The sequence below is a fragment of the Prionailurus bengalensis genome, chromosome A2, assembly GCF_016509475.1.
Source record: "Prionailurus bengalensis isolate Pbe53 chromosome A2, Fcat_Pben_1.1_paternal_pri, whole genome shotgun sequence".
Taxonomy (NCBI): Eukaryota; Metazoa; Chordata; class Mammalia; order Carnivora; family Felidae; genus Prionailurus; species Prionailurus bengalensis.
In genome coordinates this window covers 154523024-154543430 of record NC_057348.1, presented here as the reverse complement: position 1 = coordinate 154543430, position 20407 = coordinate 154523024, and the positions used below count along the sequence as shown (strand labels likewise).

The window sequence follows — 20407 nt, the reverse complement described above, 5'->3', positions numbered from 1 at the left end:
GCCAATAATTGGTAGAGCCAGCAAATGGGAAATTCTGGATTCCCATTCAAATCCCAATTCCCTCCCAACACAGCATCAGCTTCCACTAGGGAAGTACTCCTGGTTCTACATGCTTGAAACCTGCACTTCAGTTCCCTAGATGTGGAGTCTCGGGAGTCGGGGGGTGGGGGGACAGTGAGGGCGGGCCCACCTGGCGGAGCCCGGCCCTCGCCCCGCCCCCGCGGGCGGAGCTCTCTCGTCCGCCAATCAGAGGATGCTGGGGGCGGGCCGCGGGCGCTGCGGCTCCGGCCCGCAGTTCGAGCGGCTGGAGCGCTCGGGAGCCGCGACGAGGGGCCGAGGGGAGCGAGCGGGCGCCCCAGTCTCCTTCCCCTCCCCTCCCCTTGCCTCGCCGCCTTCTCCTCCGGCCGCCGGACCGGAACTATGTGATCCCGGAAGTTCCGGTGCCACTGCTGTGTGGGATAAACAGTAATGGCGGAGGCTGCAGCTCCCGGAACAACAGCCACAACATCAGGAGCAGGAGCGGCAGCGGCGGCGGTGGCAGCGGCCTCCCCCACCCCTATCCCCACAGTCACCTCCCCGTCCCCGGGGGCGGGGGGAGGGGGAGGCGGCAGCGACGGCTGCAGCGGCGGCTGGACTAAACAGGTCACCTGCAGGTGAGACGCTGCGCAGCCTGGCGCCGGGTGCCGGGAGGGAGGGGGGCCGAGGCGGCGGAGAGGGCACGGAGGAAGGGGCGGGCGGTCCGCCGAGGGCGGGCGGAGGAAGGAAAAGAGCGGCGTTTGGCCGCCGCGGCCTCCCCGCCCGCGCTGCGTCAACCCCCGCCGGCCGCCGCGGCCCGAGCGCGCGCAGCGCCGCTGCGGGGCCGCCGCACCGCCCGCCGCTCTCCCCGCCCCTCCCTGCGCCAGCCGAGCGGCGCGCCGCGCTGAGGGAAAGGTGGGCTGACTCCTCCCTCCTTCGCATTGTCGCGGGATGCCGCATCCCCTGCCTGCACCTCCGCAGGTTCGGGAAGGGGTGGGTGTTCTTGCCTGGAGCCCGCCTCCCCGCGGCTCTGTGGGGCCGGGGAGCGCAGCCGCGTTCACCGGCGAGGTGGCCTGGCTGTCCGCTGGCTGCCGGGCCCCCGGCGCCTTGTCATCCGTTGGTAACGTCCGCTCGCGTCTCCGCCCCCGCCCTCCGCCGCACCCGAGAAGTAGCTTTTGTTATTTCCTTGTATGTTTATTGAGGTTGGCGGTTCTGAGCTTTGTCTTAGTACCGAGTGCCTGGCTCGGATCCTCTCCTCCGCCTGAAATTGTACGTGCTGCCATTCCCCTCCCGCGGGGAGATGTTTTCTCTTGAAATCCACCCTTCTTACTTTTGAAGGGGAATCAAAGAGCTTGTCGCTCCCGGAGCAGAGCAGTTTTGTTTTGGTTTGGTATATCGGATGCAAGGATGTGGAAAAAAAAAAATAGTGGATGGCGGTTACAAATACGTTGAGTGTACGCATGTAAAAAATGATCGCGTAAAAAATGATACGAGTGCATTTAAATGGGTTTTATACTTGGGTTTTTTTTAGAAGTGATCACTAGCGCCCAGAAGCTTTTCCTTTCTCTAAATCAACCTGGAACGCCAATTTGAACCCGCGTGGGATAATTTCCATACGATACGTAAGAATAGTCTTAACGCGCAGAATTCACTGTCCTGGTGTTAACAGCGATATTGAAGCGTTCTTCTGTAATACATATATAAGGCATGAATAAGCTTAATAAATAAAGTTTGTTTTCCGCAACGGAATGGAAAAACAAAAGCTATTTTAGGAAGCTTCTCATTTGTATATGGTAAGAATGGAGTCAAGTGCAGTATCTTAAAGAATGAGAATTTTAAAGTTCCTATTCATGGAACCGGTTGTTTGAGTGTATTTACCATTTTTTTTTTTCCCTCCACAATGCTGCACTTGATTTAAACGTGGTAGTTGGATCTTTTAAAAATAGCTAGTGTAACTTTTATATTCCTGAACTTTTAGCCCTTCCCTCTGCAGTCTCCCAGTCTACCTCTATATGCTGAAAACGTTTTGGATATGTGGGTTCTTTTAAGAATTCTATACAATGCTTTGATTTTACTTATCTCCAGTCTCAATACAGTCTAGCTTTGAATACCCATCACCAACCAGAAATTACCATACTTCCCCTCATTTTTATCTTGGCAGCTGTAACTTGAACCCACCTTTACAGCAGTGCACAGAATTCATGGTCACTTTTTCACTTCACTTTCCCTGCTGTTAGACATTTTCCCTGTTCTTTCTGGTTCCTCACCGGCATATAATCAATTCAAAATAGCTTACCAGACTAATCATTCCTCTTTGCTGTCTGCCTTTAGGATCTTTGAGTGAATGCAGTATTCTAGATTGTCCCTGGACTGGTGGGAATTTTTTTGCCCAGGAACCAGTATGTGTTATTTAAGAAATTTGCATAGCTCAGTAATCTAGTATTTTGAAAAGGCATTGTGTGAAAGATACAAGCTTAGATGTACTCGTTTTTTTTCTATGTAAACCTGTATGTAACTTGGAGAAAGTGATCTAAAAGTATAGGTTAGTTGGTGCGTCTTAATTTTAATATTTGACATTGTTTTCAGTTGTTCCATGTACCAATATGATATCCTGTTTTTAAAAAAAACCTTTTTTCTTGGGATAGGACTATGTCAAATATGTCATTTATTGTAGACTTGGAGCTTTCTTAGAGTACGGACCCTGTTTCATTTGTCATTATCTGTACTTGGTAACAGCTTGTTGATGTTGGTAAACCCACACGTAAAATTACCCACTTCACGTGCTTGAGGATTCCTTTGCTTTCATTTAAAAAAAATGAACTTGTAAATTTGCAAAGACATTGTTTTGGGAGACTACTTTGTCAGTTATTCATTAAATAAGCATTAGTGCTTACAGTGAGAGTGCTAGATGTTCAAGGGAATGTAGAGATGCACTGTATTATAAATATCTTTATTCTGTTTGAAAGCTAAGTCTCCCTTGAATTCACGATAGTGCCGTATTTTTAGTGTTTTTGCTTATTTCCTTGTGTCTAGCAATTTGACTAAGACTATTTTCTTAGGGCATAATCCTCTTACAGTTTGTTTCTCCCTTTCCAGTTGACAGACACTTGTTTTTAATTGTTCCAACTCATTTGTATATTCTTGTTGGTTACTATTTTCTTAATATATTTCTCAGAATCCTATCTCACTTTTATTTCTGCAGCTTAAGAAAAACCGAACTACATATACCTTTTCTGAGGAACTGTATTATGCTGCCCCCACCTGGCCATTTTTCATATTTTTTATTGGAGGAATATTACGAAGTAGGCTAATGGTTTTAGCTTCTTTGAGTGTGGGATTAAAATAATACTTAAAAGAATAGATGGTAATTTGGCAAGCTGTAATTTTGAATTTAAGACACTGCTTGATTAGAGTGCTTCTGCAGTGGTAGATATAACTAACTGTTTGGCAGTTGAAATAATGTAACAAAAAATACAAGTGTTTCTTCATTTCTATTTTTTAAAAGGTTTTTTGCTTTTTTGAGTGTAGGTATAGCTTAAATAAAGGAACTTACTCCAGAAAGTCTATGCAAGTGCTGTGATATCCATAGTGAAATTTATTACTTGCAACCTATGTGGTTTTGCTTTGAAGGGGTGACATTGAAAAAGTCACACAGCTCATTAAGAAATTAATTTGTTACTGGCATTACGATTTGCATGACACCTAGGTGTCTTCTACAGTTTTTATTAAATATGTAAGTATTGTTTGTATAGGTATTGTAGGACATAAAAAGAAATCCATGGTCCTTAACCACCAAGAATTTACAGTCCAGTTTGAGAAACAGCATACATGCACTCATCAAAAACTAAATATCCCAGTAAGGAATGTCAGCCAGTTAAGTGGTAAATGCCAAATTCTCATTCAGTAATTTCTGTAAATCCACAGGTAGGTTGTTACAGTGCTAGACATGCTTTGAGGGTATTGTTTCTCTTGTACCCTCACAAGCTAATATTGTGGTTTTTGTAACATATTTTGGCAAACATGCTTAGACTTCCAAAAGATACAGCAGTGGGTAGAATCTAGTCGATTATGTTTGTTTTTATTCCTGGACAATGTCTGCCTGGAGTCCCAGAACCTTCAAAGTGGAAGGAACCTTAGAAACCATGTGGCCTGGCCTTTTACCAAAGGAGGCTTAGTCTGGGCAATGACATCAAGGTGAATTTGGATGGTGGCTTTTTGGTGGTGGCATTTAAAAATAAAAAGCATTTATTTTGGTTTGGTTTTGGGGAGAAATTCGTGGGAGAGGCTTGCCCTTCTCCACTTTTCTGTTGTAACTTCTATTATGTCATGATCTCTTAGAAATTAGTTGGCAAGGAGGGGTTTCACTGTGAGGATGATATATAATTTTGGGTGTACCAATACCGTTCACACCACTGAGGGACAAAAGACAAGAAAACCCCAAAAACCCAGACAGTACGTAGTAAACACCATGTAAATTAACGCTTAGTATTTGGCAGTAACTGATTAGGACTTGTGTTCTAGTGTTTCTGTTGATTCTGCAGTATCCGGTGATTTTGTGTCTGCTTGAATTCCTTCGGTGTTGCTAGTTCTGGACCACAGAACTTCTTGCTGGGTAGAACTTCTTGCTGGGTAGTTCTTTTTCTCAGTCCTCCTGTTGAACCACGCATGGTATAGCTTTCTGCAGGAATAGTTCCCGAAAAGGTTGTTCCTTTGTTTTCTGGCTAGATTACTCCGGTTAACTTCAGATCTTCTTGTGGCATGACATCTAGCTGTCTTGCCTTCTTTCTCAACTGATCTGTTCACATACACCTCCTATCAGGCATGGGAAGAAACCAGTACAGTCCCCAAATGCGGTCTGAGTGTGGTCAGGGTGAAGTTGTGGAAGGCCCAGGTGTAAGGGAGCCAGAGTAGCAACAAAGGCCTAATGCAGTGACTTCACTCACACATCCTGCCCTTTTTTTCAAGTTGTAAAATATAAAGATTGGTGAGACTAAGATGACATCACTAGCAAGTGACAAAGCTGGAAGTGAGTCTCCCACTTCTGATGGGGAGTGCCTGGCTAATGAAGTGTCCTACTGAATGTTAAGTTGCAGGTTTTAGGAAGTTGATCTTGTGGTTTTTTTTTAAATTTTTTTTTAAATGTTTTTATTTATTTCTGAGAGAGACACACACAGAGTATAAGCCTCAGGGAGGGAGGGAGACATAGAATCCGAAGCAGGCTCCAGGCTCTGAGCTGCCAGCACAGAGCCCGATGCGGGGCTTGAACCCACGAACAGTGAGATCAGACCTGAGCCGAAGTCGCTGAGCCGAAGACGCTTAACCGACAGAGCCACCCAGGCGCCCCGGAAGTTGATCTCCTTAAATGAAGCAACTGGTTTAAGAACCCAAGTTATGGTCAGGCAGGGGAGTGGTGGAAGATGAAATCTGACATAGTGAAGAGGGTCATAAACCCAAGTACAGCAGTTGAATGAATGAAAACTTGGCAAATGGGATTTAAAAACAAACCTCAAATTTCAAGCATTGTGCCTGAGATTTAGATGCTACCTTCCCAGCTGGAAATCTCTAGAGGGTTTATCAAGCCTTAAAACTGAATCAATAAATGGTCTGTGTATCTCTGACTTAAGATTGATCCCGAAGAAATATCAAAGGTATAGACACCTTTGCTTTAAAAAGCAAAAGTTCCCACCAGGGATGAGACAGTAAACAACTGTTCAGACACCTTTGTCTTGTGTTTAAAAAGCAAAAGTTCCTACCAGGGATGAGACAGTAAACAACTGTATTCGGGCGTGGACACTGTTTCAAATGGATAACCTATTAGCAACTGGATACTTGATATATAATACTTTGAGGCATAATTATACTGTAGTGGTGATTACAATGTAATTATCATTGGCTTGTTTAGGTGTTGGGTGTGTGTGTAATGTTGATGTCTTCATTTATGCAGTCAGAAATTATCTATTGATAGAACTAGTTTAGTTGCCCTGTAGTTGAGCATAAGTTCAGACCTGAGTTAGATTATGGCAAACCTAGTAACAGTTGAAGTTAGGTTATAGTTATAATTTGACTTCCAATTATATTTTTATATTTTTTTAATGGACTGCAGTCATAGCACTTCAGGATCTTGATCTTTTTAACTGTTTCCACTAACATGTTACATTCTTGCCATCTTACCTGTTGTCATGTAGAAGGTTCACTTGCAGGTAATCCCTGCATAGAACTATTCACATTCGAATTTGGGGACAGTTCAATTGAAGGAACTTCTTCAGAGTTCCTTAGGTAAATCTGAATATTTTTTTTTTTTTACATACCATTCAGTGGGCAAGGGGGTTGTACTTTCTGTTACTGTACCTACCACCTGTAGATAACTGTGACACTCTTGGATATAGTGATGTCATCTGCAAGACCAGCCATATTTACATCCAAGAAATAGGCACTTCTTTCTTATTCTGCCAGCTGTACATAGATGCATATTTGGGGGAGTTGTGGCCTGCCAAAATTAAATCTTCATTACTCTGCTCAAGAGAAAGAGACCAGTAAAGGAAGGACCAAAGAATTTACATTTTTTTTTTAAATTTTTTTTTTCAACGTTTATTTATTTTTGGGACAGAGAGAGACAGAGCATGAACGGGGGAGGGGCAGAGAGAGAGGGAGACACAGAATCAGAAACAGGCTCCAGGCTCTGAGCCATCAGCCCAGAGCCCGACGCGGGGCTCGAACTCACAGACCGCGAGATCGTGACCTGGCTGAAGTCAGACGCTTAACCGACTGCGCCACCCAGGCGCCCCAAGAATTTACATTTTTTAAGAATGTTTATTCATTTTTGAGAGCGCAGGTGGGGGAGGAGCAGAGAGAGGGGGAGGGAGACACAGAATCCCAAGTAGGCTCTAGGCTCCAAGCTGTCAGCACAGAGCCTGATGGCAGCGCTTGAACCCACAAACTGAGATCATGACCCAAACCTAAGTACCCTTAATCAACTGAGCCGCCCAGGTGCCCTGGACCAAAGAATTCAAAACAAAAAACAAAAACCCTGACAGAAGTCAGTGGTGGGAAGATGGACGGTAGTGGTGGTGGTGGTGGTTCTACTCACTTGACATGATTAGGGTTATCTATAAAAATAAGACCCATATCACTTACCTAATCCACATAAGTTACACTTAGAGAAATATGGACATCCCCAGATTCTGATTTAGTAGATAGGCAGTGAGGTCTCAATGTTTGCATTTCTAGCAAATTCCCAGGTGGTACTGGTGCTGCCTAGTCCGGATTCCCTTAGGAAGTAAGTCCTAGTAATTCCGACTGTGATACTTGGTGTTTGGAAGCTGCTGGTTAGATACACATGTAACCCTTTAAGGCACAGGAACAACATACTAACCATAGGACATCGTGGTTGCCCTTTAACTCTGTGGCAACATTGGTTTTTATTTTCACATGTGGATTTGGAAGAATTAAAATGGTCTCTTGAAGTACAGTAGTCTGACCCGTTGTGGTCTGCATTGCTTCTTGATTCTTTGACTTTTTTACAGATAGAGCTGCTATTATTGGCTAAAGTTAGTGGAAAACAAGAAGCTACCTCCTCAGGACTGTAAAATGAGAACAGTGGTCAGATTAATACCAACCTCAAAGTTTAAATCTGAATTGGTGCACATATGCATAGGCAGCCTTCCTGTGGTACCATAATGGATAATCTTGCCATACGGTCTAATTCTACGTGTTCTGTGTTCATTTCACATGTAATAGAATATATTGCTGCCATGCAGTACTAGTATATTACTGATACGTTGGCTAAGAATTCTTTTAGTGCTGGCTCTAGACTTTTCACTTATTTATTTTTTAATGTTTATGTATTTTTGAGAGACTGAGCACCAGCAGGAGAGGGGCAGAGAGAGAGGGGGAGGGAGACACACACAATCCAAAGCAGGCTTCAGGTTCAGCGCAGAGCCGGGACGGGACGCAGGCTCTAACCAATGAGCTGTGAGATCATGACCTGAGTTGACGTCGGACACTTAACCAGCTGAGCCACCCAGGTGCCCCTGGCTCTAGACTTTTTAAATCCAATTTTGTGGTTCTTTTTCTCACAGGTATTTCATGCATGGGGTTTGTAAGGAAGGAGATAACTGTCGCTACTCACATGACCTCTCTGACAGTCCGTATGGTGTAGTGTGCAAGTATTTTCAGCGAGGATACTGTATTTACGGAGACCGCTGCAGGTAAGAATTCTACAGATCAGTTTTGTTCAGGGGTGGATTGGGAGAGATTGGGAGAAAAGATAAGAGTAAGACACATAATTCCAATAATCTGTCTTTGAATTGGTACCATAATCTGAAATTGGAATTGAGCAGAAAACACGTATTTTAGTTACCTGTTTATTGCAAATTACTGGGAGATTCAGCAATTTAGAAATAATAGACATTGTCTCATAGTTTCTGGGGGTCAGAATCTGGGCATGGCTTAGCTGAGTGGTTCTAGCTCTGAGACCCCCAAGATTGCAGTCAAGATTTCTGGTAGAACTGGCATTATCTGAAGTCTTGGGGTTGGAGGGTCACTTCTAGGGTGGCTCGCTCACTCACTATCGGTGAGACCTCAGTTCGCACCACACGGACCTCTCCCTGGGGCTGCTCAGCGTCCACATACTTGGTAGCTATCTTTTCCCCAGAGCCAGTGGTTCAAGAGAGCCAGCAAGGACAAAGCCACAGTGCCTTTTATGACCTGGTCTCAGAAGTCCCACACTCCCTTCCACTATATTCTGTTTATTATAAACAAGTCAGCAAGTCCCAGCGCATGTTCAAGGGGAGAGTGATTGGGCTCCACCTTTTGAAAGGAGTAGTGGCAAAGAATTCTGGACATATTTTAAACCATCACAGTAGGTGAGACATTTTGGGAATGTCAGCCAATTTTATCATTCTTTCAGAAAAGGATTATGTCAACTCTTGTGTTCAAATGCTAAAGAGTTCAAAAGACTGAATTACTGATGGGTGGGATATTAATGGTAGGTCATCCCACATGCATTTTACTAGGAAGTTACTAAGGACAAAGTTTTTTTTCATATGACTAGAAGCTCAGAAGTGGAACCTCTTGGTATCTGAGTTTAAGTCAATCATTTTACTCTTTGCTGATTTTTTTTCCTTGCAGTATTACTGGAGATGGGGACAAATGACAGTGACACTCTACTCCAAAAAATACCCCCCCCCAGGTTTATTTATCCTTTTTAGTCACAGTATGAAAGGGGGGGTGTCTAGAGCCCTATCATACTAAATATAAAAGCATTTCTTCATGGGTTGGTCTCTGCAGGTGTTCTAGGCCGATTAATTGTAGGGGAGCTGGGTTCTTTGCCTAGCCAGTCTGTTGAGGATCCTTGTAAACTCTGTCCAGGGAGAGAGGAAATGTCAAGAGGAGATGAGTCCAGAGACGTCCTGGAGAGTGTGCTTGCTGTGTGACAGGAGGAGGGGAGGTGTGGCTAGGTAACGGATGATCCTCCTATTCCAGTAGAGGCACTCACCTGATTGGGTCATATAGGTGGAATGAATGAAAAAAAGGTTAAACTGAAGAAATCTAAGCTAAGGCCTGGGCTCTGTGTTAATCACCAGCTTATTTTCCAGGTAGCTTTGCCAGCCCCAGTGGCATTTCGTGTTCTCCTTTGGGACTAAGTAGAAAGAGTATAGAAGTCCCATCTTCAGCATATTCCCGTAATCCGTGAGTTTCCTTGTGGTAGACGGAGGTTGAAGGCCAGGGAGTGAGCCCTTGTTTTGGTGAGGCTCTGACATTTAGGCAGATGTGAGTCACCTAATAAGTTTACTTTATAGGAAAGGTGCAGCTCCCTCTCTGGGGAATAGTCCTGATTTGAGCTCGATTTAGAGCCCTTTGGATAAAGTGAAAGGAGTTAGGGAAACCTGTGTATTAATAGCCTGCCTGAAAGGAAGCTTCGGTGGTAATTGTTTGGGACAGATAGACTGGTCTAGGCAATCTTTTTTTTTTTTTTTTTTTGGTTTGTTTAGAGTCCTGGTGGGGGAGGGGCAGAGAAAGAGGGAAAGAGAAAATCCCAAACAGACTCCACAGTGACAGGGCAGAGCCTGCCTCAGGGTTTAGCCTCACAAACCACAAACCGTGACCTGAGCCCGAATCAAGAGTCGCTTAACCAACTGAGCCACCCAGGCACCCCTAATAGGTTAGGTGATCATTAAAAGACTGATTCTAGACTAGCTAAAGAAGGAATTTTATGGAGGTGCTTGTTCCAAGACTGCTTATTTTCTTGTTAAAATTACACCTGGATGATTTAAACTTTCGCTCTTATGGTATAGGGATTTTTTAAATATAACTTGGCCAATGCCCAGAGATTTCAATTAATTGAACTCCTCACAGAGGGAGTAGTTTATAATGAAAGATAAAAGTCCTAGTTCCAACAGTTCAGAAAAATTACTGCATCAGTGTTTGCTAGTGGTGACACTGTTATGAAGTGAGGCCGTCCTTGCCCAGAGCTGGTGGTACACATGGCAGGAAGTCTAGTATCCTTTGCCCCCACCTGCTGAGTGCTATTAGAACTCCCTCGTTTCCTTTGTCTTTTTTTTTTTTTGTTTAAGTTTTATTTAAGTTACCTCTGCCCAACGAGGGGCTCAAACTCACAACCCTGATATGAGGAGTTGCATGTTCTTCCAACTGAGCCAGCCAGGCGACCTTCCCTCCTTGTTTCTGGACACCAGTGGAGAACCTTGGTTGACAGGTGACAACCTTTGCTATGGTAGGCCCTTACCCTATAGACCCACTGAGTCCCATAAATTAAAATATTTAAAGATGGGTGCCTGGGTGGCTTAGTCGGTTAAGTGCTGGACATTGGCTCAGGTTATGATCTCAAGGCTCTGTTCATGAGTTTGAGCCCCACATCAGGCTCTGTGCTGATAGCTCAGAGCCTGGAGCCTGATTCAAATTCTGTCTCTCTCTGCCCCTTCCCCACTTGTACTCTGTCTCTCAAAAATAAACATTAAAAAATCTTTTAAAATATTTATTAAAAAAAATTTTTTTTTAATGTTTGTTTATTTTTGAGAGAGAGAGAGAGAGACCGAGCTTGAGAGGGGAAGGGCCATATAGAGAGAGGGAGACAAAGAATCTGAAGCAGGCTCCAGGCTCTGAGCTGTCAGCACACAGCCCGATGCGGGGCTCTCATGAACCACGAGATCGTGAGCCAAAGTGTGACGCTCACCCAACTGAGTCACCCAGGTGCCCCTAAGTTTTAAAATATTTAAAGACAGATACCAGACTTTGGAATGGTTGGAGGCGGGAAGTAGCCAACTGGAGGGAAAAATGTTTATCTTCTCTTAGTTAGAGCTGGAAGGAAAATTGATTAAACTTCCTTACATAGAAATTGATCCTATATCAAAGTATTCTTTGCAAGATGTGAAAGAAAAGCTCAATATTAGTTTCAGTGTTGTCTCAGCATTATTTCTTCACTTAACACTTTGACTGTAAGGTCACTGATTCTGTGATAATCCATTAAAGAATTAACTTAATTATAATGAAGACATTGTCCTGGGCTCTGAATCCAGTAGATCCAAGAGTCCTTTTAAGCAGGACTTGGCAGATTTTTTCTGTATGGGGCCAGAAAATAAATTTTTGGCTATGCAGACCACGTGGTTTCTTGTCATACAAAAGCAGCCATAGATCATACATAAGCTGCTGGATGTGATTGTGTTCCCATGAAACTTTATTTGGGATGCTAAAATTTTAGTTCCATATAATTTTCATGTGTCCTAAAGTGGTCTTTTTTTCCAACCAATTTAAAATGGTGAAACCAGGAACACAAGTCAGGTTGCTACCTGAATCTGTGTCTCCTGGATTGCAATTCTAGTTGCTCCCCCAAAAAGAATGAAAAAGTAATAATCAACAAATGTCAGTGGGCGCCCGGCTGACTCAGTTGGTGGGGCGTGTGATTCTTGATCTCAAGTTGTGAGTTGAGGTCCCACGTTGGGCATAGAGCTCACTTTTAAAAATAAATAGATAATTTAAATGTTGTAAATGTGTTTTAGAATCAAAGGAATATATACCACTTAAACATAAAAATGTCAAAGCCACTTTTAGCTCTGGTTGAGTTTGGTCTGAGGGTCTGAGACTGATCCCTGTTCCTAAAGTCCATGCTTCACTGAACCATATTTTTTGCCTTTCAAAATGAGAGTCTTGCTGTTTATTTGTACTTGATCTCTCCTAGTGCTTAACTCACAAATCGTTGCTTCAGAGTCACATTTTATATAGATCTATTCTGCACTAAGGGCATGGCTTTGCCTAAATAGGCAGATTTGATTTAAAAAGTTAAACTTTTTCGGGGGGTGCCTGGGTGGCTCAGTTGGTTGACTGTCCAACTCTTGATTTCAGCTCATTATGATCTCATTCATGCTTCTTGGAATCAAGCCCCATGTTGGGTCTCTGCTAACAGTGTGGAGCCTGCCAGGGATCCTGTCTGTGCCCCTCCCCTGCTTACATGCTCTCAAAATAAATAAGCTTAAAAAATGTATGAAAATACTATCTCTTCCGTTTAATAGTGTGAACATTTTAATGTGTGTGTTGGTAAAATGTTCCATGTTTCTGCTTGTTGAATTTGTCACCCTTGCATTTTTTCTTTAATAATTTTATTTATTGAGAGAGAGAGGGTATGTGTGTATAAAAATGGGAGGGGCAGAAAGAGAGAGAGGATCTCAAGCAGGCTCCATGCTCAGTGACAAGAGTGGAGCCCCATGTTGATCCTGTGACCCTGGGATCCTAACCTGAGCCAAAAGAGTGGGAGGCTCAACACCTCCCTAAGTCACCCAGGCACCCTAGCATTGCTTTGGTCAGTTTTGGCTGCCCGGGGTCTTTAGCATAGTTGCCATGGAAACTGCAGGACCCCCGCCCCCATTGGAGTAGAATCTAAGGGGTAGTGGGTGGTCTGTGACAGGGTGGGTAAACTCTGGTGTGTAGGCCAAACGTGGCCAAAAGCTCTTTCGATAAATGAAGTTTTACTGGAATACACACATGTATAGTATGTACCCATGTACAGTCACTTAAGTAACACCTATGGTGGCCTTTGAAGTATAATCACAGAGTTTAATAGTAATAGTTATGGCAGTGACAGTATGACCTGCAAAGCATAAAGTATGTGTTTGACCCTTTATTTTTTTTATTAAAAGAAAAAAATTTTTTTAATGTTTATTTAGTTTTGAGACAGAGACAGCATGAGCAGGGAAGGGGCAGAGAGAGAGAGGGAGACACAGAATGTGAAGCAGGCTCCAGGCTCTGAGCTGTCAGCACACAGCCCGACGCAGGGCTCAAACTCACAGACTGTGAGATCATGACCTGAGCCGAAGTCGGACGCTTAACCGACTGAGCCACCCAGGCACCCCTTGTTTGACCCTTTAGTGTTTGCTTGACCCCTGGTGTATGACCTTGCTCCTCACAGTGTAGTCCTTGGGCTAGCAGTATTCTCATCCTGTGGGGCCTTGGTAGACCTGGAGAATCCTGGGCTCTGCTCCAGACTAAGAAATTAGGTATCTGCCTTTTAACAATTTCCCAGCTGATTCATCGGTACCGTAGTTTGACAAGAACCCAAAGATAGGATCAGGAAATACATACCCCATTTGGGGCTGCTGGTGAGACAGTGACTGCTGACTTTAAATTTTTCTTTTAGATATGAACATAGCAAGCCACTGAAACAGGAAGAAGTGACTGTGGCAGATCTAACTGCAAAATCATCCCTTGCTGCTTCCTCAAGTCTCTCATCGGTAGTTGGACCAGTTGTTGAAATGAATACGGGCGAAGCCGACTCACGAAATTCAAACTTTACAAGTGTAGGAGCAGGTTCAGAAGACTGGGTGAATGCCATTGAGTTTGTTCCTGGCCAGCCCTACTGTGGCCGTAGTGAGTATTTGGAGGACTAAAAACTTAGGGCACTAGACAGTAGTCCGTCCTTTAGGTGGGTTTCATTCACAGCCTTCTACTTCCACTCTTCATGTTTAACCTAATCTGTAAAAAAAAATTTTTTTAACGTTTATTTATTATTGAGAGACAGAGCATGAGCAGGGGAGGGGCAGAGAGAGGAGGAGACACAGAATCCGAAGCAGGCTCCAGGCTCCAAGCTGTCAGCACAGAGCCAGACATGGGGCCCAAACCCACAAACTGCGAGATCATGAGCCGAAGCCAGATGCTTAACGGATGCTTAACCAACTGAGACACCCAGGCGCCCCTTAACCTAATCTTAATACACTAAATTGGATTACCTAAGATTTACCTATGGAGTGAAAGAAACTTTGATCCCAATAGTAGTGAATTTAGAATGTTTTGAAAAACTGAAGCTTCTTTTGCCTCTTTCCTTTAATCAGTGCCATTGTAGAAGAGGTGCCTAAAAAGTTTTGTTTTCTTTTAAATAAGCCCATTCATGGAAATACCAGCATTAGAAAGGTTTGTTTCAGGAGTAAAGGGATTAAGTAGACTGTTTGGCCTTTAATTGAAGTTCTCATTTTTTCTTTTCAGTTAGGTTCTCAGTTACTACCTTATAGTTCATATTTCCCCCTTACCCATTTTGGACCTTTACTGCCCTCTTAAACATTTTCAGCTGCCCCTTCCTGCACTGAAGCACCCCCGCAGGGCTCAGTGACCAAGGAAGAATGTGAGAAGGAGCAAACCGTGGCTGAAACAAAGAAGCAGCTTTGCCCGTATGCCGCCGTGGGAGAGTGCCGGTACGGGGAGAACTGCGTGTATCTCCACGGAGACTCCTGTGACATGTGTGGGCTGCAGGTTCTCCATCCCATGGACGCTGCCCAGAGATCACAACATATAAAAGTAAGTCAGCGGGGTCATGTGCTAATAGGTGTGAGATGGGATTTCCCCTTTCACAAGCATTGTTAATTTCAGAGAAACGCTTGGTGAATTCAGTGGTTTTATCTCTTGGGCTCTGAATACCTTATCACGAAATCATCCTTTCAGAATTCAGACCATGGGCTCTTTCTTCTCTTTAAATGTTTTCATTTTCTTTAAAAGTGTTTATTTAAGTGCTGTTTGTACTCAATGTGGGGCTTGAACTCATGACCCTGAGATCAAGAGACACATGCTCTTCAACTGAACCAGCCAGGCACCCTCCTTTTTTTTTTTTTTTTAATACCAACAGTTTTTCCCAGATTCACATTCCATAGAATTTACTCTTCTAAGATTGTCTCATTGTTTTTAAGTCTATCGACATAGTTGTGCAACCATTACCATGATTGTGATTTTAGGACATTTTCATCATCCCCAAAAGACGCTTCATGCCCCTTAGCTCCATTACTCCATCCTGCCCTTTGTCCAGCTCCTGACAATAAATAACTGATCTACTTTCTGTCTCTCTGGATTTCCCTGTTGTGGGGATCGCTTCTGAATGAAATCCTATATGTCTATCAGTACTTCATTCCTTCTGGCTGAATAACAATTCACTGCATAGCTGTACCACATTTTATCTTTCCAGTCATCATTTGAATGGACACTTGGATTGTTTCCCCCTTGGCAGTCTCTTGGAGAGTAGCATTGCTGGGTCATAGGAAACCACTGCCAGGCATTCTCCACGGTGATGGCACCGCTTTACCTTTCAAACCCAAAGGGTGCAGATTGCAGGCTACGGTTTTAAGCCCATTGCAGCATAAGTTTTTTGTTGAAAACATTGCATTATGAATATTATTTATTGGAGCAGATTTTGCCTCCAATCGTTATCATTTCTGTTTAATAAAAATTAATTTGGTTGTTGGGTAAAGCATGATGTAGGATAGACATAGTTTGAATCCTACCTTCATAGCATGTTGGTTGTGTGAATTAGGCAAGTGAAATAAATCGTTCAGGTATGTTTTGGGGATAGTAGCGTCTTTTTTTGTCTCTTTGTAATGTCTGTTTCTGAAGATTGTTTAAAAAGAGGTTTCAGAAAGATAAAATATACTAAAATGTGGTTGTGTGGATTTATGGGTGACTTTTTGGTTGCTTTTTTGTATTTCCTACAATTAACATGTTTCTTATAAAATGAAAAAGTATGTGTAGTGTAATACATGTCAGTTACACCTCCCTTAAAACAAAGGGTGGGACATCTACACATCTGTACATGAATGTTCAGAGTAGTGTAATTTTTTTTTTTTTAAGTTTATTTAGGTGATCTCTACACGCAGATAGCCTTCCACAGTGTAGATAACTGACCAAGCCAGTCCCTAAAGGACACATTTATATGATATGCCCCGGGATAAGCATAGCCAAAGATTACTAGTTGCCTAGGACTGGGAGGCTGGTTTCAGGGGGATTGAGTGACTGCTGTGGGAGTGGGGTTTTTCTTGGGGTAACGGACACATTCTCCTATTGATTGTGGGGATGGTTACATAACTAAACTGCACCCTTTGAAAGAATGAATTAAAATGGTATGTGAAGTATACCTCAATAAAGCTGGTTTTTCTTTTAATGTGAAAATTAGGTGCCTGGCACATAGTTGTCCCCTAATAAAAGTTTCCATCATCCTTAATGAGATCAATAAACAGTATGAAAAACCGTCTCCAACATGGATTATAACGCAGAGGGTAAAGAAAACTGGGTGACACCTCTCCTCCCTGCCCCCGCCCCCCCCCCCCCCGCCCCCCCCCCCCCCCCCCCCCCCCGTTCTTCAAGTTGCATTTTTCTAGTTTGACTTTGTAATGATGTAAAGACCCAAAAGGTTACTCTATTTGCTTGTGAACAAAGCTGCTTTCGATGTCCAATTGGGAACCTCTTTTTTGGGTGACTATTGATTTCTCTGAACACCAGTCTTGAGCTATCAGTGGAAGCCTTCGTTGTTCAGTGTCTTGATCACACTTCTCTCTCTACTGTCTCTAGTCCTGCATCGAGGCCCATGAGAAGGACATGGAGCTCTCATTCGCTGTCCAGCGCAGCAAGGACATGGTCTGCGGGGTCTGCATGGAGGTGGTCTATGAGAAAGCCAGCCCCAGCGAGCGCCGCTTTGGGATTCTCTCCAACTGCAGCCACACTTACTGTCTCAAGTGTATTCGCAAGTGGAGGAGTGCTAAGCAATTTGAGAGCAAGATCATAAAGTGAGACTCCTCCCCAATCTCCGTTTGTGCTTTCTATTTTGGGGAAGAATTTAGTATCTTGTGCCAACTTTCAACCAGATGGACCGCACTTAAATGCATGCATTTTATCTTGAAACTGGGGTATTCTAATTGGGACTTCTCCTTTGTATTTTCCGCTAGCTTCTAGGTTAGTTGGTATAGGTCTACTTTTCATTTGAACGAGGAAACCCTGTGTATCAGTCAGTAGATTCTTTCGTGCTTTTTCTGAGGAGATTGTGTTTAATGGATTAGCCAGTGTAGGCTCAGCGAACAAACTTACCTAGCTCTGAATGTATGTTTCCTGACGTTTTACATTTTCCACTTTCCTATTCCATCCATTAAGCTAGCCAATAATCCACCATCCTTTAAAGATTGTTCTCATAACTGAACAAAGACTACATAATCTAAACAGAGCAAAGTTACAAGAAATAAATCTATTTAAACGAAAGAAAAAGGAGTCCGTGTGAAATGTCTTCTTTGGTTGTTTTTTTTTTGTTTTTTTTTTGTTTTTTTTTTTATTTTTTTGTTTTTATTTTTTAACCGAAGTTGTTGTTATTATTATCATTTTTTTGAGTGAATTGGCTAGCCATTGAATTGAACTTATGAAGGAGTTTGTCTTGCCTCAGAGGAAATGGTCAGTTGTGTGACAGTGTGTGGAACCCTTTCAGGAAATGCCCACTTGCCTTTCAGTTAAGTCTTTAAGTATGGAGGTGACACATCAGGGTGTGTCCTTGAAGCGTGGGCCTGTAAAGGGGGATATGCATTGCAGCCTGTTCATTGTTTCCCAGGTCCTGCCCAGAATGCCGGATCACATCTAACTTTGTCATTCCAAGTGAGTACTGGGTGGAGGAGAAAGAAGAGAAGCAGAAACTCATTCAGAAATACAAAGAGGCAATGAGGTATGAGCACTGCAGCCTTTTCTCAGGCTAAGATCCCAACATGGCTTGGGTTCACTTTGAAAAGAACAGTGCTGCATTATATACTCCTACCTCCTTCCTACCCTTTCTTTGACTTCCCAGTACAGTTTCTTGTGTCGCCCCTGATTACACTTCCCCGTTGTGTACCTGGCTATAACACAGTCCTTGGGGTGCACGCCAAGGGACTGTGTTATAACGAAGTCTATACTGCTGATTGCTGAAACCCCATGAGTGGGGTTCTGCCTTCTTCTGCGTCCATGTTCTAGTTGTCCTATGTGCTTGTGTGTGGGCTTCTAGAAGACTTTCTCTCTGCTGGATCTGCGGTACTGGAGCTGTTAACAAACAGCATAGACTTGAACAGAGTGTCTGTTTCTAGTTAGTGTTTCATGCATTCGTGCACACATGTTTAAGAACACACCTTGGGGAGGGCTGTGAACGAACATGCTGGTTCTATCCCTACCTGTTTAACGAAATACCGGATGATAGTCAAATACAGACCTGAAATCCACTGTGAATAAGGGTTGCGATATTTTCCTTTCCAGCAACAAGGCGTGCAGGTATTTTGATGAAGGACGTGGGAGCTGCCCATTTGGAGGGAACTGTTTTTACAAGCATGCGTACCCTGATGGCCGTAGAGAGGAGCCACAGAGACAGAAAGTGGGAACATCAAGCAGATACCGGGTAACTCTCGCTGTTTTTTTAAAGGAGGGGAAATTCCACGCTATCCGTTGAGTCCTGCACAGATTGGGGTAGGGGAAGGAGATTACCGCACAGGTCTGGGAGTGAGACTGGAGGATGAGAGGAGGAGAGAGCCACCTCAGGAAATGGGGAGGGATAGGAGAGGAAAAGATACAGAGTGCCCAGAGCTCTAGCCTAAACGGTTTGCATCAAGTAACCAGAGGGTAGGAATTGGTAAAGTCGAAACCCTAAATGAGAAGTCTGTTCGTCATGCCCTCTGGTGTGCTGGACGGTTTGCCTTAGAAACACCAGGATAGAAGATGCCACTCGACAGTGCCCTCCCTATCATGGCCTTGTTTTTTACAGGCCCAACGAAGGAACCACTTCTGGGAGCTCATTGAGGAAAGAGAGAACAGCAACCCATTTGACAACGACGAAGAGGAGGTTGTCACCTTTGAGCTGGGCGAGATGTTGCTTATGCTTTTGGCCGCAGGTGGGGACGACGACCTGACAGACTCTGAAGACGAGTGGGACTTGTTTCATGATGAGCTGGAAGATTTTTATGACTTGGATCTATAGCAGCTTTGCGCGGCGCACTGGTCTGCCGAGCCTCAGCCAGGAGCCGTCCCCGTGGTGGTGTGGCAGTGCCCGTGTTTCTGTCCTAGGCAGGCCTATCCAATCCAGGTGCTGTCATGGTCCTTTCACCCAGGGCCTGTCTTCTCGTCCCCTCACCTTCCCCCAAGGAGTGTGTTGTCTCCTCTGTTTCCAGAAGTTACAAAAATAAATCTTAAAGCTAGTTTTTTTTCGTAACATGGATTTAACTGTCAGACAGAGTAGGTTAGTTGCGCCATCTGTTTCCCGCCAGATTCACACGGTTCTAGGGTAGCGTTTACGGACTTTTCCACACTCTACTTTGAGGACCCTGGGTTCAAACGTAACAGCGCGGGCCCCGCTTTCGGGTCCAAGAATAGGGGTGACAGGTGAAGGGTCTGGACTGTGGCAAGTAGCCTGCTGCAGACTCACAAGGTGGATGCTTGAGGCTTCTGGTGAAATCTGCACATCTGTGTTTTTACAACTATCTGTTCCCTACCCTGTACTCCCCACCTGTGCCCTTGTTCTGTGGTTTTGGTCTCTTGTTTAATTGCACACAAGTAATAATTACGGGGTAACCAGAACCAGGTGCGAATGTGTTGAGATTTTACCGTGTAGCACGATAGGCAGATTGTGAAAGAACACGTACAAAAAGATACAGCGGCGTAAAAGAAATGCAGAGCCGGAAGTGGACTCCCAGGGGCTGCTGGACTTGGTGTGCACGAGTGTGAGCGTGCGATAAGCTTCTCCCTGCATAGACGCAGTGTTCTTAGCCTTAGTGGAAAGACTTGGTTTAGTGGTTTCAGCCTAGTGTGGCCAACAGATGGTAAAGGACAAAGCATGTCTTGGTAGCTGTAAATAGAGCAGTGCACCTGGTTGTCCCACACATTCAACCCCGGGCTCGGATACGCAGTTGTATTTAATGTTTTACGGTCTCCTCGCCTTTCCAGGCCAGGCACTTTTGGACAAACCTTTGTCCTTGTTTCAGGTTTCATTGTTGGGTTTTTGTGTTTGTTTTTGGAAGTATTTGCCTCCTTCCATCCCTGAGCTTTGCAGGCAGACAGATGTGATTCAAAACTTAATTTTCTGACACATTTCTTGTAGTGGAGTAATTGGTGCGCAGGAGGAAGTCACGCTTTCCCA

At 44.0% G+C, this 20407-nt stretch overlaps 1 protein-coding gene across 2 annotated transcripts; it reads left to right on the top strand.

Moving 5' to 3' along the window:
* The first annotated feature begins 253 nt into the window (after positions 1-253).
* Positions 254-19470, top strand: MKRN1 (makorin ring finger protein 1). Of its 2 annotated transcripts, none has more exons than XM_043589712.1 (8): positions 254-653; positions 8094-8222; positions 13661-13890; positions 14585-14811; positions 16846-17060; positions 17867-17977; positions 18538-18676; positions 19040-19470. In XM_043589712.1, the coding sequence occupies exons 1-8, from the start codon at positions 469-471 to the stop codon at positions 19250-19252; spliced, it is 1449 nt and encodes a 482-aa protein (XP_043445647.1). In that variant the 5' UTR covers positions 254-468; the 3' UTR covers positions 19253-19470. The 2 variants fall into 2 exon arrangements, with proteins under 2 accessions (XP_043445647.1, XP_043445648.1); XM_043589713.1 differs by lacking the exon at positions 254-653 and adding an exon at positions 767-930.
* Positions 19471-20407: the final 937 nt, after the last annotated feature.